The sequence below is a fragment of the Paecilomyces variotii genome (genome assembly GCF_004022145.1).
Source record: "Paecilomyces variotii strain CBS 101075 chromosome Unknown C8Q69scaffold_10, whole genome shotgun sequence".
Taxonomy (NCBI): Eukaryota; Fungi; Ascomycota; class Eurotiomycetes; order Eurotiales; family Thermoascaceae; genus Paecilomyces; species Paecilomyces variotii.
In genome coordinates this window covers 482609-507607 of record NW_021167149.1, presented here as the reverse complement: position 1 = coordinate 507607, position 24999 = coordinate 482609, and the positions used below count along the sequence as shown (strand labels likewise).

At 48.9% G+C, this 24999-nt stretch overlaps 10 protein-coding genes across 10 annotated transcripts; 6 read left to right on the top strand and 4 right to left on the bottom strand.

Moving 5' to 3' along the window:
• Positions 1 to 203: 203 nt before the first annotated feature.
• Positions 204 to 2372, top strand: C8Q69DRAFT_475756 (WD40-repeat-containing domain protein). The gene is made up of 2 exons (XM_028631213.1): positions 204 to 1011; positions 1065 to 2372. Exons 1-2 carry the CDS (start codon positions 569 to 571, stop codon positions 2260 to 2262), a joined length of 1641 nt encoding a protein of 546 aa, XP_028482916.1. The 5' UTR covers positions 204 to 568; the 3' UTR covers positions 2263 to 2372.
• C8Q69DRAFT_475753 (putative allantoate permease) lies at positions 2363 to 4921 on the bottom strand. The gene is made up of 9 exons (XM_028631212.1): positions 4546 to 4921; positions 4431 to 4483; positions 4241 to 4369; positions 4018 to 4194; positions 3607 to 3961; positions 3361 to 3553; positions 3187 to 3297; positions 3020 to 3119; positions 2363 to 2942 (listed from the first exon to the last, which is right to left on the bottom strand). Exons 1-9 carry the CDS (start codon positions 4716 to 4718, stop codon positions 2647 to 2649), a joined length of 1587 nt encoding a protein of 528 aa, XP_028482915.1. The 5' UTR covers positions 4719 to 4921; the 3' UTR covers positions 2363 to 2646.
• Positions 4922 to 5791: 870 nt separating this feature from the next.
• On the bottom strand, positions 5792 to 7001 carry C8Q69DRAFT_509218 (thioesterase-like superfamily-domain-containing protein; the record flags this gene model as incomplete). The annotated part of the gene is made up of 5 exons (XM_028633074.1): positions 5792 to 6154; positions 6230 to 6399; positions 6469 to 6484; positions 6540 to 6548; positions 6630 to 7001. 5 exons carry the CDS (start codon positions 6999 to 7001, stop codon positions 5792 to 5794), a joined length of 930 nt encoding a protein of 309 aa, XP_028482914.1.
• Positions 7002 to 9094: 2093 nt separating this feature from the next.
• C8Q69DRAFT_64963 (SAM binding motif-containing protein) lies at positions 9095 to 10736 on the bottom strand. Its single transcript, XM_028633886.1, has one exon. It carries the CDS (start codon positions 10477 to 10479, stop codon positions 9283 to 9285), a length of 1197 nt encoding a protein of 398 aa, XP_028482913.1. The 5' UTR covers positions 10480 to 10736; the 3' UTR covers positions 9095 to 9282.
• Positions 10737 to 12722: 1986 nt separating this feature from the next.
• On the top strand, positions 12723 to 14350 carry C8Q69DRAFT_65575 (hypothetical protein). The gene is made up of 3 exons (XM_028633887.1): positions 12723 to 13510; positions 13659 to 13996; positions 14134 to 14350. The coding sequence occupies exons 1-3, from the start codon at positions 13148 to 13150 to the stop codon at positions 14234 to 14236; spliced, it is 804 nt and encodes a 267-aa protein (XP_028482912.1). The 5' UTR covers positions 12723 to 13147; the 3' UTR covers positions 14237 to 14350.
• A 1217-nt stretch (positions 14351 to 15567) lies between these two features.
• Positions 15568 to 18062, top strand: C8Q69DRAFT_64791 (transcription factor). Its single transcript, XM_028633884.1, has 2 exons — positions 15568 to 16698; positions 16763 to 18062. The coding sequence occupies exons 1-2, from the start codon at positions 15657 to 15659 to the stop codon at positions 17959 to 17961; spliced, it is 2241 nt and encodes a 746-aa protein (XP_028482911.1). The 5' UTR covers positions 15568 to 15656; the 3' UTR covers positions 17962 to 18062.
• Positions 18063 to 18505, top strand: C8Q69DRAFT_64792 (hypothetical protein). Its single transcript, XM_028633885.1, has one exon. It carries the CDS (start codon positions 18164 to 18166, stop codon positions 18464 to 18466), a length of 303 nt encoding a protein of 100 aa, XP_028482910.1. The 5' UTR covers positions 18063 to 18163; the 3' UTR covers positions 18467 to 18505.
• A 147-nt stretch (positions 18506 to 18652) lies between these two features.
• On the top strand, positions 18653 to 20930 carry C8Q69DRAFT_475712 (putative lysophospholipase). Its single transcript, XM_028631211.1, has 4 exons — positions 18653 to 19052; positions 19439 to 19496; positions 19639 to 19708; positions 19823 to 20930. Exons 1-4 carry the CDS (start codon positions 18963 to 18965, stop codon positions 20730 to 20732), a joined length of 1128 nt encoding a protein of 375 aa, XP_028482909.1. The 5' UTR covers positions 18653 to 18962; the 3' UTR covers positions 20733 to 20930.
• C8Q69DRAFT_475704 (adenine-N(1)--methyltransferase) lies at positions 20931 to 22727 on the bottom strand. The gene is made up of 4 exons (XM_028631210.1): positions 22487 to 22727; positions 22253 to 22399; positions 22085 to 22155; positions 20931 to 22009 (listed from the first exon to the last, which is right to left on the bottom strand). Exons 1-4 carry the CDS (start codon positions 22590 to 22592, stop codon positions 21014 to 21016), a joined length of 1320 nt encoding a protein of 439 aa, XP_028482908.1. The 5' UTR covers positions 22593 to 22727; the 3' UTR covers positions 20931 to 21013.
• A 27-nt stretch (positions 22728 to 22754) lies between these two features.
• C8Q69DRAFT_475701 (HAD-like domain-containing protein) lies at positions 22755 to 24426 on the top strand. The gene is made up of 6 exons (XM_028631209.1): positions 22755 to 23032; positions 23091 to 23104; positions 23156 to 23232; positions 23293 to 23592; positions 23644 to 23792; positions 23855 to 24426. Exons 1-6 carry the CDS (start codon positions 22939 to 22941, stop codon positions 24022 to 24024), a joined length of 804 nt encoding a protein of 267 aa, XP_028482907.1. The 5' UTR covers positions 22755 to 22938; the 3' UTR covers positions 24025 to 24426.
• Positions 24427 to 24999: the final 573 nt, after the last annotated feature.

Genomic DNA, 24999 nt, shown 5'->3' with positions numbered 1-24999 from the left:
TCGAATCGAAGCTGTCACCCGGCGAAAACAAGTCCGTGGAGCGTGTTTCACAGCTTCTTGTCAAAAGCGCCTCCCGATGACTTTCTCCGATAAGTAGCCCCAGTTGCGCGTCGGCAGGCGCGAGAGCACGTGATTCGATTAACTGCTTTTAAGGCGGTGATGGTGAGGCATCCAACATAGCTCTCCGTGGCCGCAGATAGGTATTTATAGAAAAACCAAGGAGAAGCTGTTAGAGCAAAAATCCATGCTATCTTGTATATATTACGTGGATTATATTGCTATAACTACGCTATAGTCATAAAGAGTCAGCCTTTCTTCTAAAAGCGCATACATCTATATCGCTGAATTTAGGCATGAGCGTCGACGTTTTAGGTCTGTATGGACTACTCTATGAATACGGGGTATACTAGCTATTTACCCCTCCTACTTAGCTTCCTAGGAACCATACAGATGGCATCATTTTGCTAATAATACCTCACTATCAAGCTTTCCTGCCTTGAGTATGTATACGCTTCTCAACGAGGAGCGACGCTGCTAACCCTCTCGCATCATTAACAGAATCTACAACATGGATGCCATAGGTATCATTTCAGGGATCATGCAAATTGTTACAAATGTTTACAGCGTGTCAAAAGGACTATATGAGTTTATTGAAGGCATCAAGAACGCTCCACGACATGTCCTTGCCATTTCTCAAGATGTCCGAGGCTTATATCTTGTGCTTGGATCACTTCAAGGTCTTCTGGCATGTCTTCACCAAGATAGCCTTCCTTCTAACGTTCTACCAATGCTTGAGAGTCTTCAACAACCGCTGGATCATTGCCTCTTTGCATTTCGACAATTGCAGCAAAAGGTTGGCAGGTACACTAAGCCAGCAAGTGACGGACAAGTAAGAATGAGGAAATGGACAGCGTTCCGGTGGCAGTTTACAGAAAAGGAAGCGGACGTTTGGAGGGAACATCTGATCTCATATAAATTGACATTAGATGTCGCGATTGCGACGGCAAATCTGTGAGTGTATTAACCTCAAGTTTCGAATGCTCGATTTACACTAATGTGCGTAGTGCCAACACATCCCAGAATCTGTATGTAACGCAAACTATCGAGCAACAAATGCAGGCTATGCGGGTTCAAATTGATAAAATGAGACAAGACAATGCTGCATCTGATACAGTGCGCAGCGTTGAACCAGAGACTGGATTCCAAATCACAGATCGGCTTTTTGCGTTGAACAGATTTCTGGAGGAAACCGAGACGGCTTTTTCTGGATCTCCCCCGCCGAGCCCGTCATTAAGTCCTGATACGTCTCTTGTTATTGAGGAAAAGATGGCAATACTGCCATCAAAGCAGAATACTACAGATAGCTCTTTATATGGCGAGCTGGTGATGCGTAAAACATTGGAAGGCCATACCGGCTGGGTTTGGGATGTAGCTCTATCCCAAGAAAGTGCCATCCTGGCGTCTGTCTCCAATGACATGACAACCAGACTTTGGGATATTACGACGGGCTCAATATCCAAGAAGCTTGAGGGCCATTCTGACTCGGTGAAAGCTGTGGCGTTCTCTCCAGAAGGAAAGCTGGTGGCATCAGCTTCTGATGACATGACAGTCAGGCTTTGGGATACTACCAAAAACAGCTGCAAGATTTTTGAAGGCCATTCTGACTGGGTCAGAGCGGTGGCATTCTCCCCAGATGGCAAACTGGTGGTGTCCGCCTCAAAGGACACAACAATCAGATTCTGGGATGTCTCTACGGGCTCTACCTGCAGAATAATTGAAAGCGATTCGGGCTGGGTGAGGGCGTTGGCATTCTCTCCAGATGGCAAACTATTGGTTTCTGCCTCTGACGACATGACAGTCAGGCTCTGGGATGCGTCCACAGGGACGATTTGCAGAATCCTTGAAGGCCATTCTGACCGGGTAAGGGCTGTGGTGTTCTCTCCAGATGGCAAACTGGTAGCATCTGCCTCTAAGGATATGACAATCAGACTATGGAACGTCGCCACGGGCTCCACGTACAGAATCCTTGAGGGTCATTCTGGTTGGGTAAGGACGGTGATATTCTCTCCAGACGGTAACACGATAGCGTCTTCTTCAGATGATATGACAGTCAGGCTCTGGGACGCAACTATGGGCTCTATTCGTAGGATATTAAAAGGCCACTCTGGTTGGGTAAGGGAAGTAGCGTTCTCGCCGGATGGGAGACTAGTTGTATCTACTTCTGATGACATAACAGTCAGACTATGGGAAATGATTTTATGAACCGCCTTACAGTGCTTCAAGACATCTGTCGTGTTCTGAGGCTTCGGTTGCCGTTTTTAGTGTTAGAAGTTACGTGTAGTCGCTTGAACCTGGTTCAGTATTCATCGCAGGGATGTTTTCACATGGTGCGTAACAGCCAAGCATAATAGCAAGCAGGAAGGGAGCTTTCAGGGTTGGGGAAATTACCATAAAGCTGTATCCATCTTGCTTGTCTCCAGAGAGCCTCAAGAATATCTGAGCGAATTCCGAAGGAGTAATATATATTGTCTAAAATAATCTGATAAGACCGTAGCCATAACCATCATGCCCCCTCTTTTTGGTATCATCCATGTATAGATACGTCCTCCACATTACCCAGCATCCTATACTATATCCTATATTCCATTACTTAACCTCCAACACCTCCTGATCAAGATCCTTCAGTGACAACCGCGGTGGGATATCACCAACATGAGTGATACCTCTTTCTTCCTCGTCCCGAGCATAACTAGCAGCAGTAGAAGCCGCAGTAGCATGAGAAGAGAGTCTCTTTTCCTCTTCTTGTCGATCAAGCTCTGCTTCTCGATTCGCGAAATATCGCAGAACGAAAATGATTCCGAATTCGCATGCGCTGAAACCGCACATGACGCTGAATCCCATGGTGAATTTGGGTGCGTATTTGCCCACGTTGAGGATGACAACTGGAGAGTGTTAGATGATTTATACATACAGACAGATTGGGTTAAGAGGATAGATGGAGAAGATGGGTGAGATATACCTGGTAACCACGCGATAAATACCTGACCCATTGTCTGGGCCACGCCGATGACGATGGCGCGCTCTTCGGCATCTTTATGACAGAACTCATTGGCCCAGGCCTTCATTGAAGAAAACCAATGTTAGAATAACTAGAAGAGCAGGGACACGATTTGAAAATGAACTTACGAAAAGCAACGGCCAGTATCCCCAGGAAGCTCCATTGATCATGTAGCCAAAGAACGTGGCGCCATAGTTCGGTCCAATGGCTACTATGACCATCCCGATGAAATTAAGAGTCTGTTTTATGATTATTAGCTTAGTTGAGTGACTTTATATAGGCAGTCTTGATAGGCTGCTTACCGCAGGAATCGTCATAAGTTGCCATCGTTTCCCTCCAAGGCCATCTGAGAGCCAGCTATAGGTAAGGGTAGTAACGAGGGCTAGAGCCTGAGCGGCAGTTGGGAAGAGGTTGACCTGGTAGACAGAGAATCTATCCAGGGAATTGAGCCATACGGCAAAGTAGTTGAGTGGCTGGGTGGCGATGCAATGGAATCTGTGAATATCAGTCAGTACTGAAAACTAGACAAAGGGACATGGGTCTCTTACATCAACGCAAGAGTCATGATATAGACAGGCCAATGTGTAAAGATATACTTGAGCTTTGCCTTGGACAACCGGACTGGAGGTCGTCGATCTAGCTTCTCCATGCGAGCTTTGGCTTGAGCCAGCTTTTCCGCACTTAACCATCTCGCTTTGGTGATGTACGGATTGTCGGGTATGGCAAAGAACCCGTAAAGGGCGCCTGGAAGAGAGATCACACCGCAGAAAATGAACAGCCAGCGCCAGCCTGCGAGACCGAGATGGCCGTCCATGCCATGGTAGATTCCAGCTTGGAGATAGCCGCTGAACATAGTCGCCGCATAGCAGGCTGAGTAGAATATCGCGATGCGCTTCGACAGTTCTGTTTCCGATATTAGTATATGTTCCAGCTGAAGAAAGTTGAGAGAACTGTCTGACCTCTAGGCGTATACCAGCTTCCCATGAGAGTAATGACACCAACTGCAAACGGCGCCTCTAGCATGCCGACGATGAATCGCAGCGCAAATACGTCACGTGTGTTCTGAACAGCAGCAAAACAGAAAGTCGCAATAGACCAGAGCAACTCTACCGATGGCAGATAGTATGAGGGGCGGACTGTGCATGTGTCAGCTGTGTACGTATCAAAGGAAGAACAACATACTGTACGTCAATATGAACTGAGAGGGTATCTGAGCGACAAGATAACCGCAAGTAAAGAAAGTTGTGAGTAGATTATACTGATCTCCATGGATATTAAGATCTTCTTTCATTCCAGAAACATAAGCATTCGCTATAAGGCAGTTAGCCTTTTCCTGTTCGTATTCGTTCCCTATCTCTGTGATACAACTCACTAATATTCCCCGAGTCCAATAACCGAATGAAATATCCATAAGTTGCCCATGTCCTGAGATCAATTCAGTATTCCGCAACTATATCTTTGAGATATTGGGAGTGTAATGGACATACATTATGAAAATATCAAGCGTTTGCACCAGTTTTCTCTCCTCTTCGGTCCGGTCCCCTCCATCCCAAATAATTGCTTGAAACTTCTGCCATCGCGTCTTCTGTCCCGTGGCTTGTTCATCCGTTACATCGGGACTGGCACTTGCAGCCTCAACAAGAGGCTCGTTGTTACCCATTTCTCTCTTCCCGAAATCTTACAATTGTGTCACCGGCGCAAACGAGGGCAACCGACGGTAGGCGAAATACTTATTGACCGACTCTAACGCTCCATGCATACTTCCTCCTTTTCAAGGATGCGTCATCGGAGGTTCAGAAGTTTAGAAGGCCGTTAAGGTGGGGAGAAAGAAAAAAGCTATCTGCTCTCTCATTTAGAATCGGGTGAAGATCCCGATCAGATAACCTTAAGAGGACTTTAGCGGCGGAGAACTTCAATTTCGGCCCCATCAGTGCAATCCACTAAGGGAAAATCCCCATTCAGATTCGATGCGACCTCGGCGCTAATTACGGCGCCGGTGAGGAGATAGAGAAATGCAGTCCGTATGTTGAGTCAGAAGAGCTTCTTCTCAGTTCTACTAACGCGATGAATTGTAAGTATCAAACGGTATCGTCTCGGGTATATCCTCATTCTGTAACCAGTCATCGGCTCCATACTATTCTTCTCATCTCCAGCAGACTGAGCTCTTCCACCCTCACTGTCGTCTACATCGCTGTTGACATTCTAACCCCCAGCTCGTCTTGTATAGATCATACCAAAGTATGGGACTCCATAGTTGCTCTGTGGGTCCGATTCGAAAGCTCGCAGGATATTCAGCGTGTCTAAACTCTGCAAGACAACCGGATCTCCAAGCCGTGCCCTACTCGATGACCCGGGTGAGTCACATCTTTGAACTAACTACATAGTAGAGCAACAGCGGATCGACTTTCATCATTTCTAGGAATGCCATTATGTTCTATTGAGCCAGTATAATCGCATCAGGATAATAACGTATTGATAACCGGGGCTTCAGCTTCTTACTCTGAGTCTTTTGATTGCAACATGTAACAATAGATCTTACCCCCTCGACCTGTAAATGTAAGAGATCTGGATGAGTGCAAAATGCCGCCAAAGACAGCACCTGGATACTTTCTCATGTGCGTAATAAACATGCAGCGAACGTAGCTGGTTCAATATACAGCTGGATAGATTATCACATACGTAACCAGAATCCTTATTTAAGAGGGTGACATGTGGACTTGGAACTGCATCGTCCTATCGTCCTGCAGCAGAGCCCATATCTTCCACGGCATCTGCCTTATCCCAGCTGTCCAGCTCTAGGGCCCTGACCCGTCCTTCTATATCTAAGATGCGCTGCTGCCAAGTTCGTTTAGCCTCCTCTTGTAGAGCCCACATCTGTTTGAATTGCTCCATCATAAAGGGGGGCAACGAAGATGTCTTGCGATTAGCTTTATAGTCATACGTAACGTTCTCCTCATGTACGCGAGCAGCTGGCCGCTGTTTTGCCTCTGAAAGGATCATGACATGGAGTTCGAAGGCAGCGTGGTCCGGAGGAAGCGACGAAGGGTCGCGTACTAGCTTCTGGTAAACCGTGATCTTGTCGGGCCATTTCATGGGCTAGAAGGCGAAATCTTTAGCAACTTCCTGGAGTTGACCAGCAGGACAGAGTATGGAGGGAAAACGAAAGCTTACAAACTTGTAATCAACCTTGATGCTGCGGATAATGAGCCCAATCCCTGTGTTGTTCACGGAGCCCATCCACTCTTTGTGATGCTCAGGGTCAATGTGAAGAGCGAAATTCCGCATGAAATTTACTCTAGCACTCTCGGCATAGCGAACATAGGTTACATTGTTGACATGCCCTGGTTAGAAGAGGGCAGCGTTAGATATCTAATCGAAGGGAAGGTCGACAAGCAGGAGAGCATACATACCCTTCAGCACTGTCAGCTAAATCCAAGAGAGCCAGAAGTAGGGAGTACCCTGAAGCAAAAGGGGGGCTTACCATGGTATCCTATTACATCCAATCCAGTAGGTGCCAAGTAAGTCTTCTGATCTCATACCATCACATCAGGGTCCATAATTATTGATTTACCATCTCTCCCCAAACCACATTATGGCGCGAAAGGGCAGTTCTTTTCTCCTCCGTCAAGAAGCCCTCGCTACCAGCAATCAATCCTCGCCAATCCCTCGCGATCTCTTGAAGTATCTTCCCGGCCTCGTCTATCTGATGAGGCTTCAGACCAAACATCATGCATCTTCCCAGTCGTCTCTTCGTCAGTGTAAGCCATCGCGGGTCAATTGGATGTGGTTTTGCGGATGGAGAGGTAGTGGATGAGCGCGCATCTTGTCGTGCGGGGAAGGTCGATAGGGAGCGACACTGAATTTGAATTACGGGCTGTAGAAAAGCCACGGATTGACCTGCCGGCCCCAGAAATTTTCGCTGGACTATCCGACCAGCAACCATTGTTCCTTCGTGTAATGACAGTTAACAACCTGGGGAGACGATCAGAATGAGGATATTAAATCATAGAGCCAGCCGCGTCGTACCTCCGCGGCGCTCTACTCAGCTAGCTCCAAGTGGTAAAGTTACCTAGTTGGGACCTGGAGAACCCTTCCGAGTTCCGAGGTCGGTTTCCCTTCATTCTAGACTGGCTTTGATGCTGCTTTACACAAGACATTATAGCCGCCACGAGAAAGGTCGTTCTCTTTCTATGAACATTGAGTGTTATTTTTGAGTGTTATTTTTGACGGTTGTGCAAGCTGTATTCTCGCTGCCAGCGTTACACGAGTTGACACACATAACTAGGTCCAAAACATATCAAATGCTTAGTTTCCTTGACTTGGGTCAATCCAGTGATCTAGCGTTAGATGCAATAAGTAGTGTCAAAGGGCGACTTGGAATGCAGGTAATGCAGATTCGATTCAGTCATGTTTCCAACAATTGCGCATACTGCGGAGATTGCGAGATAAAAGCATCATGCGGGCGAACTACTCTTCCATGGGTCCAAATAATCCTTCTGTCTTGCTGGTTCTCCATCGCACCGGTGGGATCAATTGAACCGTTTCTTCAATATAAAGTAGTTGTTTAAGCTGGGTTACAGATGCCATGCTGCTGAAATAATTCTACCCTTGTCTTTTCAGGCATCCGGCAGGCATAACGACAGGGAGAAAAAAGTACGGGTGTATTAGATACAACGACCATTGGTTCCGTGTACAATATGACATTAGCGTAAGCGAATATTGAATGAAGCAGATATTATCACCATACCATCTACTTCAAGCAGACGAGTGACTGTACTGAGCTTTCCCCTGCGTACTGTATTGCCTAGACACACGGTACCCCAGGTAACCCGATTAGACCTCGCTCTCTGGAAAGTCTCGCCGGAGATATGTCTGATAATTTTGAAAAATAAGACATAAATATGTTTTTCGAAGAAACTCATAAGCTTAGGTTGACAAAAGTACCGACACGGACCAACACCCCGCACGTTGCGGAACGACGTCACGGAACCCGTGAATTATTAAAGGCGGTAGCGGATCCAACATAGCTAGCTGTAAGCAATCTCAGGGTCCTTTTTCTTGCTACTTCTTTCACCCCATTCTTTATCTTCCTTCGAGGCCAAAAGGCCATATCACGAAATTCCGCGATTTTGCATATGCTAGTCGGTTCGATCAGTAGCAATTGAACATGACGAACCCAGAGCTCCGTCGACAGGTCATAAACATCTACAAGGGTACTTGGAACTCACAGCCCCGCCCGCCCTTCCTTCCTCCCTCCAGACTCGAACCAATCTCTCGATTCGTGCTTACCATTATCTGCTAGAGCTCTTGTTCCTTGGCCGTGATTACCCCCTCGGATACGACTACTACAGGAACAGATTACACAGGGCGTTCTCAAGCCAGGCACATCTCACTGACGAAGAACAAATTCGAAAGGGCATACACAGGGCTGAATTCGTCAAGAAGGGTGCGTATGCTCCTTTTTCTTCTCATCCGCCAGATATGTTATAATAATGGGGAAATATTTCGAATGGTTCGACAAGATGGTCGTGGCTAGACGATGTGCATTGGGATGGTTCCGGTAGCTAATGGGGGAAGCCCAATCTACAGAAATCGAGGCGCTGTAAGTGGACATTTCTGTCTGCCCCTTGAGTCACAAAGCGCTTCTTCATCATTGTTGTTCGGAGTATCAAGTCCTATCAAGAGCTGTCTTAGGACAGTGGATGCAGCGCCTGTCCTCTGTTGCTCCCTGGACCTTCAGATATTCACCATTTCCCATGATCAACAATGGCGTACGCTGGAAAATTCTACGCAGCTACAATATGGGATGAAGCAAAAGAAAAGATTGAGACAGATCAGAGTTAATTGACCGGAACACTTTTTTCTGTGCTTGATCTGGCCGGGCTATATACAGCACATTTCATAACTTCGTACACAACTGAAGAGAAAAAATGTGTTTTTTCAAACACTGACAGAAGGGAACAGGTACTATCTGAAACGATATCGCACTTTGAAACAGAGATATGAAAGCCAATGACTGCTTCTGCGTGATGGCTGAGAAAAGAATGATTAAATGGACAGAGACGGGAGCGCATACATGAATAGAAAAAGAAGAGCAATGAATAGATCTGGGGTATCACGGTATCACTAAACATGATGTAAGCATGGCGCCCTCGTCTCGCATTCGCCTGAACACCGTATGAAATTTTATTTTCCTTCCCATGCCCTAGTTGAGATGTGGACTTTCATCTTTTCTGACCCCACCAGGCACTCACTTCGAGACATTCTCCGCTAGCGAGACTTCCTTTCTGGAGAAGGTCGCCTTGCATAGCAGTCCACCATCTATCCCATTCATCTCTGCTTTTCTCGCTTGCTTCCATCAGGATAGGTTCCATACTTTCAATCAGCTGGATTACTGTTTGAAGAGCGGTCCGCCGCAATGCAAGCTGGTCTTCATTCAATGCTTTCCGCGAGGTTCCACTTGCATGCCTGGTCGGAGTTTCTCGTTCCCATCTGACCTCCCCTAAGGGTATGGCAATTCGACGGCTATCAACGCTCTTGAAAACGTCCATTTCAGAGGTAAAGGAAAGCCCGATGGTGGCGCATGGCATCGCAGTGAGCTTGCGCTCATCGAAGGCTTTCTCTACCCAGGAATTGTAATCCTGCAGATATTTGTTCTGGGGCTTTGCGAACGGTGTCGCGGAAGAAAAGGTATAAGTCGCGGTCGTGTCGGCGGTCTCTTGGTCCTTTTCCGACAGCCCAGGAGCTGGCGCGGGGTTGGGGAGCAATGTCCGGAATACCATATCTGAATCCCAGACCTCAAGAATTCCGCCCGATTTGAGAACGCGTAAAGGCTCGCTCAATGGAGAGTCTTGGTTCGATAAGCGAAAGGAAGACATGCCCATGTCTTTCATGAAGACGAAATCAAAGTGTCCATCAGGAAAAGGCAACCGCGATTTGCGCAGGTCATGGTTTTTGAATTGCCAATTTACTCCCTGCTTACGCAAATCAGGCGCCAGCGACACGATATCCAGACCTGTAAAGGAGACGTCGTGGTGGCCCTTTTGCGCGAAATATTCGTGGCACATGCTCGACCAGAGGCCAGACCCACATCCCAAGTCCAACACTCGTTTAGGAGGAGCATTGGAGAACTGCGGAGTACAAAACGGTGCACCGAATACGCGCACAAGCATCAATGAACGCAGCGTCTGGCGATGAATTTCTGGAAGGTCGCAAGGTAGCGGATATGGGTTTTCGGGGTCTCGGAGATAGATGCGGTCGTTTTGTCGGATGAGGGGATATGTTGCATGGTCGGTGACGGAGGAGAGGGAGGAAGAAGATGCCGCTGGTGTTCGGGTGGTTACAGTCGAGCTTGATGTGGACTGCTTGAGCTCCGAACCCCAGCCCAGCGACGGAGTTGTATAGGTTGTTCCGGACGTCATGTTCGACGTGACGGTTCTGCAGCGTCGGTCAGAATTGGTCTCGTTCTCTTTGTTGTTGACGCAGCCGTCATCCGTCGCATTGTCATCACACAAAAGCCTTGTGAGAAAACTGGGAGGTGTCTGGCTGCGACTCGGTCTAGATGTAGGACGAGGAGGGGGATCATGTAATGGAAGTATGGCTAGAGCATAGCACTAGGGGGGTCCATCCACGCCGATGGATCCCAGGTCGAGGTCCGGTCGACAGCCCCTTGGCGGCATCCACACTGCCTGGCGGAGGAGCAAAGGCAATAATGGTGGCGGACCTTTGGATCCGCCGTCGCTCGTCGATGTTACTTCGAACCGTTTTTGGAATCGACCACCGCGGATGCAGAGGGATCGGTGGTTCTGGGCGGCTTAACGGCTCAGACCGTTGGAGATTGATAATGCTTGACATCATTTACTTGGAAACGGCGATCGCAAGTTGCATCGTCCGCTGGCCCGCAAATCGGGTGAGCACAGGGCAGACTGATGTCCCATGGCAAAAAAAGCGTTTCAGACGAGAAACTGCCATTCTCGTCCATTTTTACCAATTTGTCAGGGCCTTTTCGGCCATCCTCAGTGGCTTCTCGGCTACGCGCCGCGTTCTATAGCCGAATCTTCACTTCAGCTAGATGGAGTGAAGATTGGAAAATTTTTTCGTTCCGCTAACACTACGCACTATTTCCTTTTCCGGATCATGTCATGTCAGCCTCTGAGGCCCTAAAGAGGCTCACGTGTCGAAGTACGCAGTAGTCTAGGCTGTGCTGTTACTTTTTAGCATTCAACGTCAACAGAGTCACAGACACAGAATCCTGCTCGTGAGCTGCTGAAATCGAAATGGTAGTGCTCACCTTGGCAATGCACTCTGAAAGAGCATCATGTGGGCCGCTAATCATATCATTTCATTTGCGGCTGCATTATCTGTTGAGAAGCTTGGTGTTGTCAGAGACATATAAGGTTGCCACAGTGAAAGGCGCCTCGTCCATCATATCTACAGTATGGTACAAGCCCTTCTCCAATTGTCTGCGGCGTCCTCGGACATGCTGTTGGACGCCACCAGTGACAATCAGGGTCGAAATCACAGACCTCGCGGGGTGTCTTTGATGAATGATCTGTCACGACGGTCCACATCCAAGGGTGTAGGAGTCGCTAATGATATTCTTCTTAGAGACCGGGGTCTACACGTTGTGCCGAGACTCGGCCGGTTCCCCTGGATTCTATCAACTCTTAGCGTCTAGTCGGCCGTCGGAAGCTTGAGTACGCTTCCCCTGAGGATGTGACCTGCATCTTGTGCCTGACTAGCAACCGCTCCCCAGACTCGGGGACCATGACCCGGTTCTGCAAGCATGATGATGGCCATGCTCTTTAGCCCTTTAACCCTTTAGCTCTTTAGCAACGGACATTGCCCGCCCCACCGTCCGTGACCTCGGGTGTCAAGCCTGTGCGTGCAGCCGTGTATGCCCTTTCTGGAACGTAAATATCCGTCAAGCTGGTCGATGGATCTGCCGCCCCCCTGGAACCCAGAGATAACTGACAGGACCAGACTGCATATTATGATTGTGGGCATCAGACCACAGACATATCGAATGGCAGAGGGACGTACACGTATTCGTACATTTGCTCGAAACCTAGTGAGGACAGTCACCATAATCATCATGATCTCCTTGGAAATCTCGAAGGCAAGACACTGATTGGGTTATCACAATCAACTAGCTCGGCTCTACCGCGCCTTTTCCGCTTTGCGAGGCTCTAGCGGTTCCCGTTGAACGAAATAAGGGAGATGACAGTTACTGGAACTAGATAGCCCACGGCCACATCCATGGGACGGGAAACGGAAGTCTGTGTCCCATCGCACTATGTACCCATCTCCAGTGCCTTGGGAACAATGGTCCTGGGACGGACTGTCGACGATGTCTGGGGAACCTGCCGTCCGGGTCCGTGATCTACCTTTGGCCCCTTGCCCATCCCCTATTCTGCACCATGCGCGAAACAGCAGCAATAATAAGAATCAATGACAAGGTCTCCGAGGGAATGGTTCAGGATGATTCCCTGCAACGCAGTAGCGCGATCAATAGACCATGGTGAAGGCCAATAACGATACGGAAAACTCGAGGTTGCCTCGAAAAAAGAGTCCCAACTTCTGAGATACCCTGGACTCTGCGTCAGTACCTAGTACTAGTAGTACCGACTCTACAAAGTACTTTGGATAGAGTATTGTCTTTGAATTAGGGAGCTATTGCTCCCCGCAGGCTCCCGGTTCCCCGGTTACTCGTTTCGTGCATTCGTCTCCGGTCGTAGCTTGCTGTGTTCGCATCGAGTGTTCAGAATCCAGATAGATAGCCAGCCCTGCGCTTCGGGCTTCATGTCGGAGCTGGAGGAGGGCGACCCTCGGCTAGCCCTAGGTGCTCGAATGGAATTCCGTGTTAGGCTGTTGGGTTGGCATGGTAAAATCAGGTAAAATCAGGCCTCCCACAGCAATACGGGCTTTCGGGATCAGCAACGTCCGCTCATTGCCGCGAGAGGGCGATAAAAGACTTCAAAAAGAGCCCTTTCTCATGCCAGTAGTCCATTGATCATCATCTGTTTTGTTTCTAACTATTGAAGAATCTCTTGAACTACGATCTGCAACTTGTATACACACCGAGGAAGGATGTCGCCGACGGAAACAGAGCACGGACCAGAACTGACTGTCTACCGAGGATGGCTCGATCCAGGAAAACACATCTGGTCGCCGTTTGTCATTAAGCTTGAAGCCCGACTCCGTTTCGCTGGAGTGCGATATGAGACCAAAGGCGGCTCATTGCGGGATGCCCCGAGAGGCAAAATTCCATATGCAGAGCTGCGAGAGCGAGGCTCGGACTCTGTTATTCTCGCGGACTCGACTCTCATCATCAAGCATCTAGTCGAGCGGGACATCCTCCCGAATATCAATGCGCAGGCCTCTTCGCCTACGGTCAGAGCGCAGGACCTTGCCATCCGGGCTCTCTTCGAGGAGAAGCTCTATTTCTATCATGTTCGTACCGCAGTTCTTGTCCAAGCCAATATATACCCTGCCGTCATGAGATGACAACTTATATTCCTGGGCTCTCGTAATGATTTCACCAAATAAGGCAGAAGATGCAAACTGACCCTTTTTGCCTTTATCTTTTTGATACATATAGGCTTGGGAAAGATGGACACAAAACTACTACGCGATGCGCGACCGTCTGCTGTCCGCATTGATATATCCCAAGCGCGTGATCATCGGACTATTGCTATACCGCCACGCGACGCAGATGCTGCATGACCAAGGGACCGGTCGTTACACGGCGGCTGAGATCCGTGTCTTCCGGAGCGAGATCTGGGAGGCTATTAATGGCCTGTTGATCTCGTCCCGGGCCAGAGCCACAGTGAACGGGGCTCCTAATGATCAACCATTCTGGGTCCTCGAAGGAGACCATCCCACCGAGGCGGATGCTACCGTATTTGGCTTCATTGTGTCGGTTTTGGTTTGTACTGCGTATGCTTACCTAACCCCATCCTTGTTTTAGTTAACTATTTATTTCTTATTGGCACTTGTAGCCTTCTTTTACTATTTGCTTGCTTCCCTTTTTCGGCCATCAGCTTGATTTTGAGACTGATGTGAGCAAAACACAGGAACCCGGAGTCACAGCAACTGGTCAAGCAGTTCCCGGCTATCCTTGACTATGCTGGAAGGATTCATGACCGATATTTCCCGGATTATGCGAAATGGGAATGAAATGGGACCATGCAGGTGGTCGATCTAGTATCTAATACATTAGTTAGATTTCTTTTTCTTTCGTTGTTGTCACGGCTTAACGAGCTTCGTTCCTGCACTAGAGAGGTCATATGGGAACTTGGTAATGATAACGATGGCAAGATCAATGGTTATGGCGAAGGAGATAGTGACGACTGTTTATGGTTCAATTGTAGTTTTGATACCCGTTCAAATCAGTTCCTTGCGGAATGCCTGTCTTGGTGTCTCTCAAACAACATGTCCGTGAATGGCGGGAGGCAACTCTCTACCGCAGTATCTTATTATATTATAAGTCTAGAGCATCTCTTGGCGATCTTATACACGTTGTTTCAAGTGATGTACTCGAGAAATGGATTTTCTATTATTGCTGAGTCTCAAAAGCTCTACCTTAGTAGCTGGCGAGACCTGTATACACAGTTCATACCCCTAGCATGAGATGAGGCTTTCGAAGGCGAAGAGGAAGACATCAAGGGTAAGCTGAAGCTTAACATCAAGAGTAATTGTTGGTTATACTCTTCTCACCTTTCGTCTGAAGTTGTAATCGTCCTTGGACCTAATCCGTGACGTAACTGCAATTGTGAGGATGTCTGTTTTCGTCTGAGCGTCTCACGAACACATGGCCTGTCAGGTATTCATCGTCTGGAGTAGCAGTTGAATATACCCCCCATTCCGGCCCGTTCTAATAACACAGGTAGGCACCGCAGGAGTCTGGAAGCGAAGCTGAAAAGGACCTGGCCATATACCACTGCCCCTTTCTTTGAGGCTTCCATGTGCTTCCTTGATTTCGCTCAAGGGGCAAAAAGCTGGTTGAAGTTCTTCCACGTCTTGGCCCCAGACCAGCCAATCACCGCCAGGCAGCTGCCCGCTGGCCTTTTCTCACGTGACACGCTACAACTCCCGCTTTCGATGCAAACCACTTCGCAGCGACAAGAGACAGCGCTGCACAATCTCCTGCCGGCGACGTTTTCTGTGGGAACGGTCACTCTTTGGTGCTCACGTTCGTCCTTTGATAGTCTCGATTCTCTGCGTGTGAAGTCTCTCTCCCTCCTTCAGGCCAACTCTGGGAGCCTTTCTTTCTCCACCATCCGGACTCTGACTCGCAGCCGATCCCCGACCCCATCATCCAACCACCACTTCCTCGAACCGGTCAACAAAGTGCAACCGACGCGGGCAACAGGCCGGCTGTGGCCATCGACTACCAGCGCGACATTGGACAATCCATAGGCGCGGTTTCAAGGGTGGTTCCTCTCAGGACCCCATGTTGAAGAGAAGGAGAGAACGTATTCGACCTCTCACTCCCACTCTCGCTCCTTCTCCGAAGCTACGACCTGAACACACGACTCGAGTCTCGTTGGACGTATCTCGCTACGAGAATCATCTCCGGTCTCGTCTGCCACGTTAAATGGCAGATGGTACCTACCGGTTCCAGCAGCCTGGGGCCGGGCAGTTCTTCTTTCAAGCGCAATCTCAACAGAACGCACATCAACGACACCTCCTTCGCAACGGAACCAGTTCTCCTAACGGAAGACTGAAGTTCAATAACGATACTCCCTCTCCCTCTCGATCTCCTCCTCTGGGCCAGACGAACGGTCTCAATCCATACACCATGTACAGCCAGGGACATCAAGGGCAACATGTCATGATGAACGGCGGGCAAGCCCACCAGAGATTCGGCATGCAGATGCCCAAGTTCCAGCATCAGAACCATCACCCACACCACGCTCAGCAGCAACATCATCCTCACCACAACCAGGCTTCTCACACCGTCAATCACCAGCACAACTTCACGGCGGCCGCCTTGGCCAGTACGACCCCACATTTCACGCCAAGCCACCTTCAGAACGGGACTCCAGCGGCCGCCGAAGATGAGATCGACGAATCCATGAACGAACACTGGCAGCAGCAGCTTCAGCTGGCCGCGGAGTCACGGCAGTCTAATTCCCCCCATTATTATGCCCGGAGTGTTGCACAGCAGACAAAGGGCATTCAGATCATTCAGCCCGATGAGAATGGAGACGGGCGGAATGGTACACGTGGAAAGGATGGCCGAAGACAAGGTTGGCAAGCTCTCGACTTTGGTGGACAGGGACTCCGTGCGATAGCACCGTCGCTTTTTAACTACGTCTTCCTGGAAAAGCTGTATCTCAACCACAACAAGCTCAAGGCCGTGCCTCCCTCCATTGGAGAATTGCGGAAGCTCAGTCACTTGGATCTCTCCGGAAACGATATCAGCGAACTTCCAGAGGAGATCGGCATGCTCACGAACTTGAAAAAGCTCTACCTGTTCGACAACAACCTACACACGCTCCCGTATGAGATGGGATATTTGTACCAGTTGGACACCCTGGGAATTGAGGGTAACCCGTTGAATGATGTGTTGAAGTCCCAGATCATGAAAGAAGGCACAAGGGCTCTCATCAAGTACCTAAGGGAGGAGATGCCAGGTGAGTCACCAGTATTAGTATGCCAGTCGTCCGTTCGAGAAGCTAACTTGGTGTGTCTCTGCAGTGCAAATGCCACCCCCTGAGAGGGACTGGATAGTCCTTGATGAGACTGCTAACACATCCAACGCCGCATCTGACAAATTTACGGTCCTATCCTACAACACCCTGTGTGACCAGTCTGCCACGCAGTCTCATTACGGTTATACGCCATCTCGGGCTTTGGCATGGGAATATAGACGCGATCTGATTCTGAGCGAGATCCGAGGACATGACTCGGATATCGCCTGTCTGCAGGAGATCGACCAAGGCAATTACAATGACTTCTTCCGGGAGCAGCTCGCCTACAATGATTACAAGGGTGTGTACTGGCCCAGAGGCCGAGCCATGGGCATGCATGAAGAAGAGGCAAAGTCGGTGGATGGATGCGCTATCTTTTTCAAGGGCAGCAAGTTTATCCTTCTTGACAAGCAGATGATCAACTTCGGTCAGATTGCTGTCAGAAGACCGGACGCTAAGGGTCAAGATGATATCTATAACCGTCTTTGGCAGAAGGATCACATCGCTGTCGTCGCTTTCCTGGAGAATCGCATGACGGGCAGCCGGTTGATCGTGGTTAATGCACACCTGTACTGGGATCCCGCTTTCAAGGATGTCAAGTTGATCCAGACCGCCATCCTGATGGAAGAGATCACGAAGCTTGCGGACAAGTACTCTAAATGGCCTCCATGCACCGATAAGACTGCGTTCCGCTTTTCAGAGGCGGAAGCAACTCGGGAGGGCTCGGCGCCTCCTGAGCCTGCGGCATCGGCCGAATACTCCAGCGGTGATCAGATTCCTCTTGTCATTTGCGGTGACTTCAACTCGTCCCCCGGTTCTGCTGCATATAACATCATTGCGAGCGGAGGGCTGACGGAGGAACACCCCGATCTCGAGAAGCGGTTGTACGGAAACCTCAGTCGTGTCGGTATGACCCATCCGTTCAAGATGAAGTCTGCATATTCCACGATCGGTGAGATGAGTTTTACCAACTACACTCCCGATTTCAAAGACATTCTGGACTACGTTTGGTACTCTTCCACCGCGCTTCATGTCACCGGTCTCCTTGGTGAGATCGACAAGGACTACCTGCGAAAGGTACCCGGATTTCCTAATTATCATTTTCCAAGTGACCATATCGCATTGCTTGCGGAGTTCTCTGTTAAGGGGAAAAAGGGCAAAGTCGTGGAGGCGGATTTCGGGCCGCAACGGGATAAGACGAATTGATGGAATGGAGCATATCACATATTATGAGACTGGTGTTTTGTGTGCAGCCGGCTTTCCTCGCTATCTCGGAATCTTTGGGGTTCTTATTCTGTATGTCTGATGCGTCCTGTTACCGGGCTCTATTCTTCTCTCCTGTTATTGAGTTACGTTTCTCGTTATCGCCTTTGGGCATCCCGTTCTGTTAAGCTGTTTCTCGCGTACTATGTTCTTGGAAATTACTCAACGGCGTGGTAAACTCTTTTTTTCTTATTGCCTTCTGTCCTTTTCCCTCTCTTTGACTGTCGGTTCCCCTCTACTGTTAGTGCTGGGTGCGTTTGACTTGACCTCGATTTCTTCCGCCCTGCTGCAGCGACGCCCTTGTGGTTGTCACTCGGGGGGTTGGGTTGACGGTGTTTGGGTGAAACTCGAAGGCTGGACGGGGCCCTTCGTGATTCCGTACTGGGTTTGGTCCATGAAGGGGGGTTGTTCTCTCCAATTCGGCGAACGGGCTTTTTCTCTTCGTTAGTGTATGTGCTTTGGCTTTTGTAGCTTTCTCAAAACTAGCCGCCGCTCGACGTTGCGAGAGGGCATGTCGTTGCTACTTTCACTGGTTGCCTTGTACACCTTCTGTGAGCTTGTAGGATGTAGACGGTGGTCGTAGTGCTATTGGCCGGTAATGATTCTTGATATTTGTAGAAGATGAAATGAAAGACCATAGATGTTTATTATTTAATTGTCTATACCCGACCTTAGGTATCGTCTTCGACATGTGGCCCGCCAAGACCAGCTCCCCGGAAATAGCCACCATTTCACATGTACCAGTCAGCTGAACGAGAAAAAACGAGGATGACCTCAGATTCCAGCCCCTCGTGTTCTTCCGTCATATCTTCTTTTTTTTGTTTCGTCTGATGACCCAAAGCAAATATATATATATATAATCTCGCGATAGCAGACGCTACCAGAACATACTATATATATACTTATAAAGGAACTGAACCGAACTGCTGCAACAAGGGGCCAGTATGACGACAGAAACAACGCTTTCGTATACAGAAGAGGAGGGCATGCATGTCCTTCCGGATGGAAAGGGGTTATATACGAAGATGTGGAAGGTTAGTTTTTTTTTTTGAGTTGGAGGTTTTTCGGTATTCCTGTGGATGATGTTATTTGTACTACTCTGCTATGTAATAAGCCTGCAGTGATGTGTTTGTGTGTGTAATGGTGATGATTAACAAAGATGATTTGGAAATTCCCCGATTGGGTATTTGAAGTTGCACAACTAGTACTCTGTAATTGTGCATATTTGGCTCTTTTGGTTTTGATCTTTGATCTTTTTTTTCCCCCTTGACATTCTACTTAATTCGTGTTGCCTAGGCAAGTACTTATGTTCAGTTTTTGCCCTGAAATCTTTACATATCCCTGCAATTATGCATAAATCCCTTATCAACTTCCGTATTACCTGTGTGTATATGATCTTCTAACTCGAGATTCGCCACAGCCCAAAAGCAATCCCCCCCGTGCGGTTCTTGCCTTCTTCCATGGATTCAGTGATCACTGTATGTGTCATTCATTTAACAATTTTATTTCCATTTGGTGGTCTTTTTGTTTCGGAAGGGGAGAAATATCCCACTGCCTGCGCCGTCTTCTGGGTATGATATACTGAAGGGGAGGTTAATTTATTTCTGTGATCTAAACTAGGTAATGCATACTATGAGTTCTTCCCGACGTTGGCAGATCGGGGAATTGAGGTTAGGGCTGTTGATCAGAGGTATGTCTTGTTCTTGCTTCTCATATTGGAGATGGGAATAGTTTGCTTGACATCGCATGTTTTCTCCCATACAATCAATCCTTCAAATATCTATCTAACATACTTATCCACCAGAGGCTGGGGCCGTTCCGTAACCCAACCCTCCGAGCGCGGTTTAACAGGTCCAACAACCCTCGTTCTCGCAGACATGCACTCATTCCTCCTCTCTCTCTGTCCTCCCAAAGCTCCCCTCTTCGTAATGGGCCACAGCATGGGTGGCGGCCAATTACTCACTTACATATTCCATCCGGAATCACCCTTCAACAATAACAACAACAATCAATCCCGCCCAACCCTCTCAGGAGCAATGATATACTCGCCCCTCATCGCATTACATCCATCAACTCGTCCATCCATGCTAAAAGTCACCCTCGGTCGAATGGCAGCAAAGCTCCTCCCGCGCTGGCAGTTATATTCCCCTGTGGACGCCAATCTGGTTAGTCGAGACCCGCAGGTCTGTGAGGATTATGCCACGGACGAACTGTGCCATGATACAGGTACTCTGGAGGGATTAGCTGGGATGCTAGATCGGGGTCTTTGGTTGGAGGGGATCGCTACAGGGGGTCAACAACTACATGTAGATGGTGGAGAGAGTGTGCCTCCGATGTGGTTCTGTCATGGAGATGATGATCAGATTAATCTTTACGATGCGACGAGGAGATTCGCGGAGGTGATTGATGTGGGGGATAAGATGTTTAAACGGTACAAGGGGGGATATCATAGGTTGCATGCTGAGCCGGATGGGATGGGAGATCAATTCGCTACGGATGTTGCTGAGTGGATTCTGGGTAAATGTCCTGCGCGGGGAAATACTAGTAGTGGTAGTGGTAGCAGGGCTGGGAGTTCGGATGATAAGGATGATGGTGGGCTAGTAGTGCAAGGTGAAGGAGATTCGAATATAAGAAGTCCCGTGGAGGATGATAATGCTGGGACGAGAGCTGATTGGACGCAGGGGATGAAGGAGGTTGTGAAACCGAAGCTGTGAGATGCGTCGACGACACCGCGGTAAGGCATTGGGTCTTTTTGTTTTCACTTTTGTTTAAAGTATTACTGCCATAAGTGATTGAAAGACGGGGGCTGGCTTGGATTACTTTTGTCTTTTCCGCTTGGATAATAAGAAAAAGGTATAATGGTGTCATAGATCATAGTATATAGTCCGAAATGCTATTTTATGCAGATGGCATAGTTCAGGATATAGTATATAGTACACGCTGTTGTATAGGGGTATCCAATTGAGATTTTCACAATGTATGAACAAGACGAGTTTTAGGCGGCTCTCTCATCTTCTATCCTCCTCCAGATTCCCACGAAGCCTCCTCCGACAATTCTCGTTCCGACTTTTGGTCGACAGACTAGAACGCTGTCGTTTTTATCCTGTGATTGTGGTTGTTGTTTTTGTTCTTCTTCAGACGCGGGTTCATTCTCGACGTCAACGTCCTCAGACGCCTCATCCATCTTTGGCCCATCCGAACCTTGAGCAGCCAGATCAGTCCACGAAGATGGATCGGCACGAGATTTTTTGACTGCGAAACGGATATCCCAGAGCCGACCGCTGCTCAGACCCGATCCTAGTTCGACAGCTCGTTCCAGGATGAACGGCAGTTTCTCTCTGCGGATAAGATCAACGCACTCTCCGATTTGCGTCACACTGGGCATAAACACCGCCAAGATGCCGTCCCGCTTCAAGATCGGAGCGACATGGGGGATGCGGAGGTGAGCAGAGGGCATGTCCAGGATCGCGTAGGATAAGAACGGATCTGTGTTTCCCGATGAGAAAATGCTCGATTTCGTTCGACGTTGGATTTGATCGGCGATCCAATCCTCCGCCCGCCCCACGTGAAAATCGACGTTGCCAGCATAGATTCCGCGTCTGAACCCTCGCACGATCTTCTCCGCATGAGCGGAAAACTTGGGGGAAACATCGATGGTATGGATGACGGCTCTGCGCCGGGAACGCCACGCGTCCCATTGTTGCTGCACTGGATCCTCCTCGGCGGGATTCGTGCGCTGGTTCCCTGGCACCGTTTCCGCGTCGACCAGGGGCTTCTGCTGCTTCTTGACGAAGTTGATCTGCGATTGACCCGGAAGGGGAGGAGGGGAGGCATTGGCGGCATGGATGGCCCGTGCTAGATGGAGAGTCAAAGAGCCATGGCCGGTGCCGGACTCGAGGATTTCCAGCGGAGGCTGTTCGTCGCCCTCGGCTGGCGGGGTGACATGGATATCAAGCAGCGATACGATCAGATTGGCGTCGGCTGCATAGATCTGACCGGCCAAACAAAGTCGATCATCGAATCAGCATAATTTCATAAAGGAGAATTCATCTCCACTCCACCATACCGGCGTGACAAGGCGAGGCGTGAGGACGACATATTCCTCGAGACTGGGGAGGCTCAAGCGATACTCGGGTCCTGCACGCGGTTATTTTATGCTTTCAGCTCTCGTGTTCTTCTTGTCTTGCATTGACCCCGAAAAGCCAACAAAATAAGAAGTTCTCCTCAAACTCACCCTTGTGAGCCTGCACTAGATCCCGTACTCTCTTTCCGATTATGTCGTCATGCTTGAGGACTCCGCGCCGGGCCTCTGTCTTCTGGCCTTTTGTCAATGGCTTCGTCAAAACCGGCGTCTTTCCGTGAATGATGGCTCTATCGCCCTCTGCGAATCATCTTGTAAATTGGCATTGTCTCTCGTGAGAAGAAGGGGAGCATGTGTGGTGCTTGTTCTTTTTCGCGCATTGCTCACCTCGAAAGACCGTGAAGTTGGTGTCGATGGACTGTCGAAAGGAGGGGAGAGGCTTGGATGAGGAAAGTCCCAATGCCTGTCGCAGGGACTGCAACAGACGAGCCATCCAAGTTGACGGGACAGAGCAGTCCGGAGAAGAGGGATGTGTGGACGATGTGTGCTCGAAATAATAAAGGGAAGTCGAAAAAAATGAGAGTCCTCGACAGTCTCCGCGGAGGTGATCCGCAGGTCCAAGCTCCCCGTATTAAGTAAGTTAACTAGTTCCCTTGACCCCTCGCCCCCAGTTATCTGATAGTCATTAATTGTTAAAAGCGATCGTCTTCGCCTCGCAATCCATCTGGACATTTCTCATCTTCTATCCCGCAACTCAGTGCCTCTCGCTACCATATCCACACGCCAATTGACCCATCGTTTGTCAAGGTACCCCTTCACCTCGATCATTACTATTCACCATGGGTTCCATCGCGCAGGACCTTCCCTACATCAAGACCAACCCCAAGATCATCTTCTTCACGGACTTTGATGGAACTATCACCATCGAGGACAGTAAGTCTCTCCGCTGTAACCCCGTCTCAAAACATGGTTGGCTGAAAGCAGCGTACAGGCAATGACTACCTGGTATGTCAAGATACCGTGAAACCTTTCTGATCGTAGACTGATGATAGTCAGTCGGACAACCTGGGGATTAGAGTGGAGAAGCGCCGCGAGTTGAACATGGCTGTTATTGATGGGCGAATGACCTTCCGGTACGTATCTGGAGATATTCCGTTATTGAATGAGCCCCGATTGATCGCTCTCGACTGCAGTGACATGTTCCGACAGATGCTGGAAAGTATCAACACCCCCTTCGACGAGTGCATCCAGATCCTGAAGACGCACATGAAGCTCGATCCTGGCTTCAAGGCCTTCTACGAGTGGGCCAAGGAACACAACGTGCCCATCGTGATCCTCTCCTCGGGCATGATCCCCATCATCAAAGCGCTGATTGAGGTCATGTTGGGTCCCGAAACGGACAACATCACCATCGTGGCCAACGAAGTCGAGAGCCGCAATGGCAAGGACATCAACAGCGAGGGCGGATGGCAGATCAAATACCATGATGACAGGTACGGGGATCCAGAATCACCGTTGGTTACAAATGACTAACGAGTCGAAAGTCCCTTCGGTCACGACAAGTCCCTTGAGATCAAGCCGTACGCTGCGCTCCCGGCGGGTCAGCGTCCCACCCTCCTGTATGCTGGAGATGGCATCTCCGACCTGTCCGCAGCGCGTGAAACAGATCTTCTCTTTGCTAAGGAGGGCAAGGGTAGGTCCTCTATCGCAGAATAGCCACGTTGTAATCGTTGTCCGTACTGACAGCTGTACTAGATCTAGTTCTGTACTGCGAGAGGGAGGGAGTTCCCTACACTACTTTCCGGGATTGGTCGACAATCCTTGCAACGACGAAGCAAATCTACGACGGAACTACGAGCGTTGAGCGCGTCGCCAAGGAAGCCTCCAACGCTAGCAGTGAGAACGTGAACACTGTCAAAGTTTGAATGAGACCCGGCAGGATATCGGGCTCTTGATACGATCGTACATAGATAGTGATGATTCCAGTTAGACCCTGCTTCCCTCCTTGATTAGATAATGATTATTATTGATGATGAGAGGTTTGATATCTCCGAAGGATATATATATGATTACGAGGACAATACTTGCTTTTTTCACTCGGTTAGTCGTGTGGAAGACGTGCGGTCTCAGCACATCTGCTACCGCGTCGAGTCAAATCGGCATTGGCCTTGTTGTGGCGAAGGAATAATGGCAAACGTTCTGGACATATGAGAGGAGAATATTCACCACTACTGTTGCTACCACCTACACTATGTATATAGGATAAACCCGTATCGATCTTAGATATGTTTTAGCCTGTCATCGCCTTCAATGCAGTACACTGAATGTTACTGTGACATATGATGCACCTCTCCCGATGTATTTCCCAACGAAGACAGTGCATAGCTTTCATAATTGTTGGCCAGCATGAGGTGAGCCCTTGAGGGGAAGCTCTTAGCTTGGAATAGTTGCCTGCAGAAACCTGATAATACCTAAGTAGCACATACCGGCAAGCAGCAGGCTGGCTAACATATGACGACCTGCGCTAGAGTATTCCGATAGCACGCCAGAGATACTCTAATCGGACAGATGGAAACTGATCCACCACGTGGAGTGCATTCTTTGCTATGTGATCTGATCTGATCCACCAGCAATACCTGGAAATCGGTTGTTGAAATAATCGCTTTGATCTTCCCGATCGTCGCGCCCCTCTTCTTCCCCACTGTGTACGGCAAACGGTAAACCTGACATGCAAGTTTTAAAATCGACTACACTATATCGCTGAAATCGAGCACTAAGTCAGAACAACCGACTTATTTAGTGCACGACCGAGACTCCTGTGTGTGAGATAATGATACTTAAGTAGTGGTTACATATCTATTCAATAATAACGTCTGATAATAACCTCTGATATAGAGTAT

Excerpts from the sequence above, each read along its gene's own strand:
- C8Q69DRAFT_475704 (XM_028631210.1), bottom strand. The coding sequence starts at position 22,592 with ATGGCTCGTCTGTTGCAGTCCCTGCGACAGGCATTGGGACTTTCCTCA. Across the intron at positions 22,156-22,252 it reads TCTAGTGCAGGCTCACAAGG|GACCCGAGTATCGCTTGAGC; the intron begins GTGAGTTTGAGG and ends AACCGCGTGCAG. Across the intron at positions 22,010-22,084 it reads CGCCTCGCCTTGTCACGCCG|ATCTATGCAGCCGACGCCAA; the intron begins GTATGGTGGAGT and ends TTGGCCGGTCAG.
- C8Q69DRAFT_475756 (XM_028631213.1), top strand. The coding sequence starts at position 569 with ATGGATGCCATAGGTATCATTTCAGGGATCATGCAAATTGTTACAAAT. Across the intron at positions 1,012-1,064 it reads GCGATTGCGACGGCAAATCT|TGCCAACACATCCCAGAATC; the intron begins GTGAGTGTATTA and ends TAATGTGCGTAG.
- C8Q69DRAFT_475701 (XM_028631209.1), top strand. The coding sequence starts at position 22,939 with ATGGGTTCCATCGCGCAGGACCTTCCCTACATCAAGACCAACCCCAAG. Across the intron at positions 23,233-23,292 it reads GATGGGCGAATGACCTTCCG|TGACATGTTCCGACAGATGC; the intron begins GTACGTATCTGG and ends TCTCGACTGCAG. Across the intron at positions 23,793-23,854 it reads CTTTGCTAAGGAGGGCAAGG|ATCTAGTTCTGTACTGCGAG; the intron begins GTAGGTCCTCTA and ends CAGCTGTACTAG.
- C8Q69DRAFT_65575 (XM_028633887.1), top strand. The coding sequence starts at position 13,148 with ATGTCGCCGACGGAAACAGAGCACGGACCAGAACTGACTGTCTACCGA. Across the intron at positions 13,511-13,658 it reads AGAAGCTCTATTTCTATCAT|GCTTGGGAAAGATGGACACA; the intron begins GTTCGTACCGCA and ends TGATACATATAG. Across the intron at positions 13,997-14,133 it reads TCGGTTTTGGTTTGTACTGC|GAACCCGGAGTCACAGCAAC; the intron begins GTATGCTTACCT and ends AGCAAAACACAG.
- C8Q69DRAFT_475753 (XM_028631212.1), bottom strand. The coding sequence starts at position 4,718 with ATGGGTAACAACGAGCCTCTTGTTGAGGCTGCAAGTGCCAGTCCCGAT. Across the intron at positions 4,195-4,240 it reads TCAGTTCATATTGACGTACA|TCCGCCCCTCATACTATCTG; the intron begins GTATGTTGTTCT and ends ACACATGCACAG. Across the intron at positions 3,120-3,186 it reads GATACTGGCCGTTGCTTTTC|GCCTGGGCCAATGAGTTCTG; the intron begins GTAAGTTCATTT and ends TCTTCAATGAAG.
- C8Q69DRAFT_64791 (XM_028633884.1), top strand. The coding sequence starts at position 15,657 with ATGGCAGATGGTACCTACCGGTTCCAGCAGCCTGGGGCCGGGCAGTTC. Across the intron at positions 16,699-16,762 it reads CCTAAGGGAGGAGATGCCAG|TGCAAATGCCACCCCCTGAG; the intron begins GTGAGTCACCAG and ends GTGTCTCTGCAG.
- C8Q69DRAFT_64792 (XM_028633885.1), top strand. The coding sequence starts at position 18,164 with ATGTTCTTGGAAATTACTCAACGGCGTGGTAAACTCTTTTTTTCTTAT.
- C8Q69DRAFT_475712 (XM_028631211.1), top strand. The coding sequence starts at position 18,963 with ATGACGACAGAAACAACGCTTTCGTATACAGAAGAGGAGGGCATGCAT. Across the intron at positions 19,053-19,438 it reads TATATACGAAGATGTGGAAG|CCCAAAAGCAATCCCCCCCG; the intron begins GTTAGTTTTTTT and ends GATTCGCCACAG. Across the intron at positions 19,709-19,822 it reads GTTAGGGCTGTTGATCAGAG|AGGCTGGGGCCGTTCCGTAA; the intron begins GTATGTCTTGTT and ends CTTATCCACCAG.
- C8Q69DRAFT_64963 (XM_028633886.1), bottom strand. The coding sequence starts at position 10,479 with ATGACGTCCGGAACAACCTATACAACTCCGTCGCTGGGCTGGGGTTCG.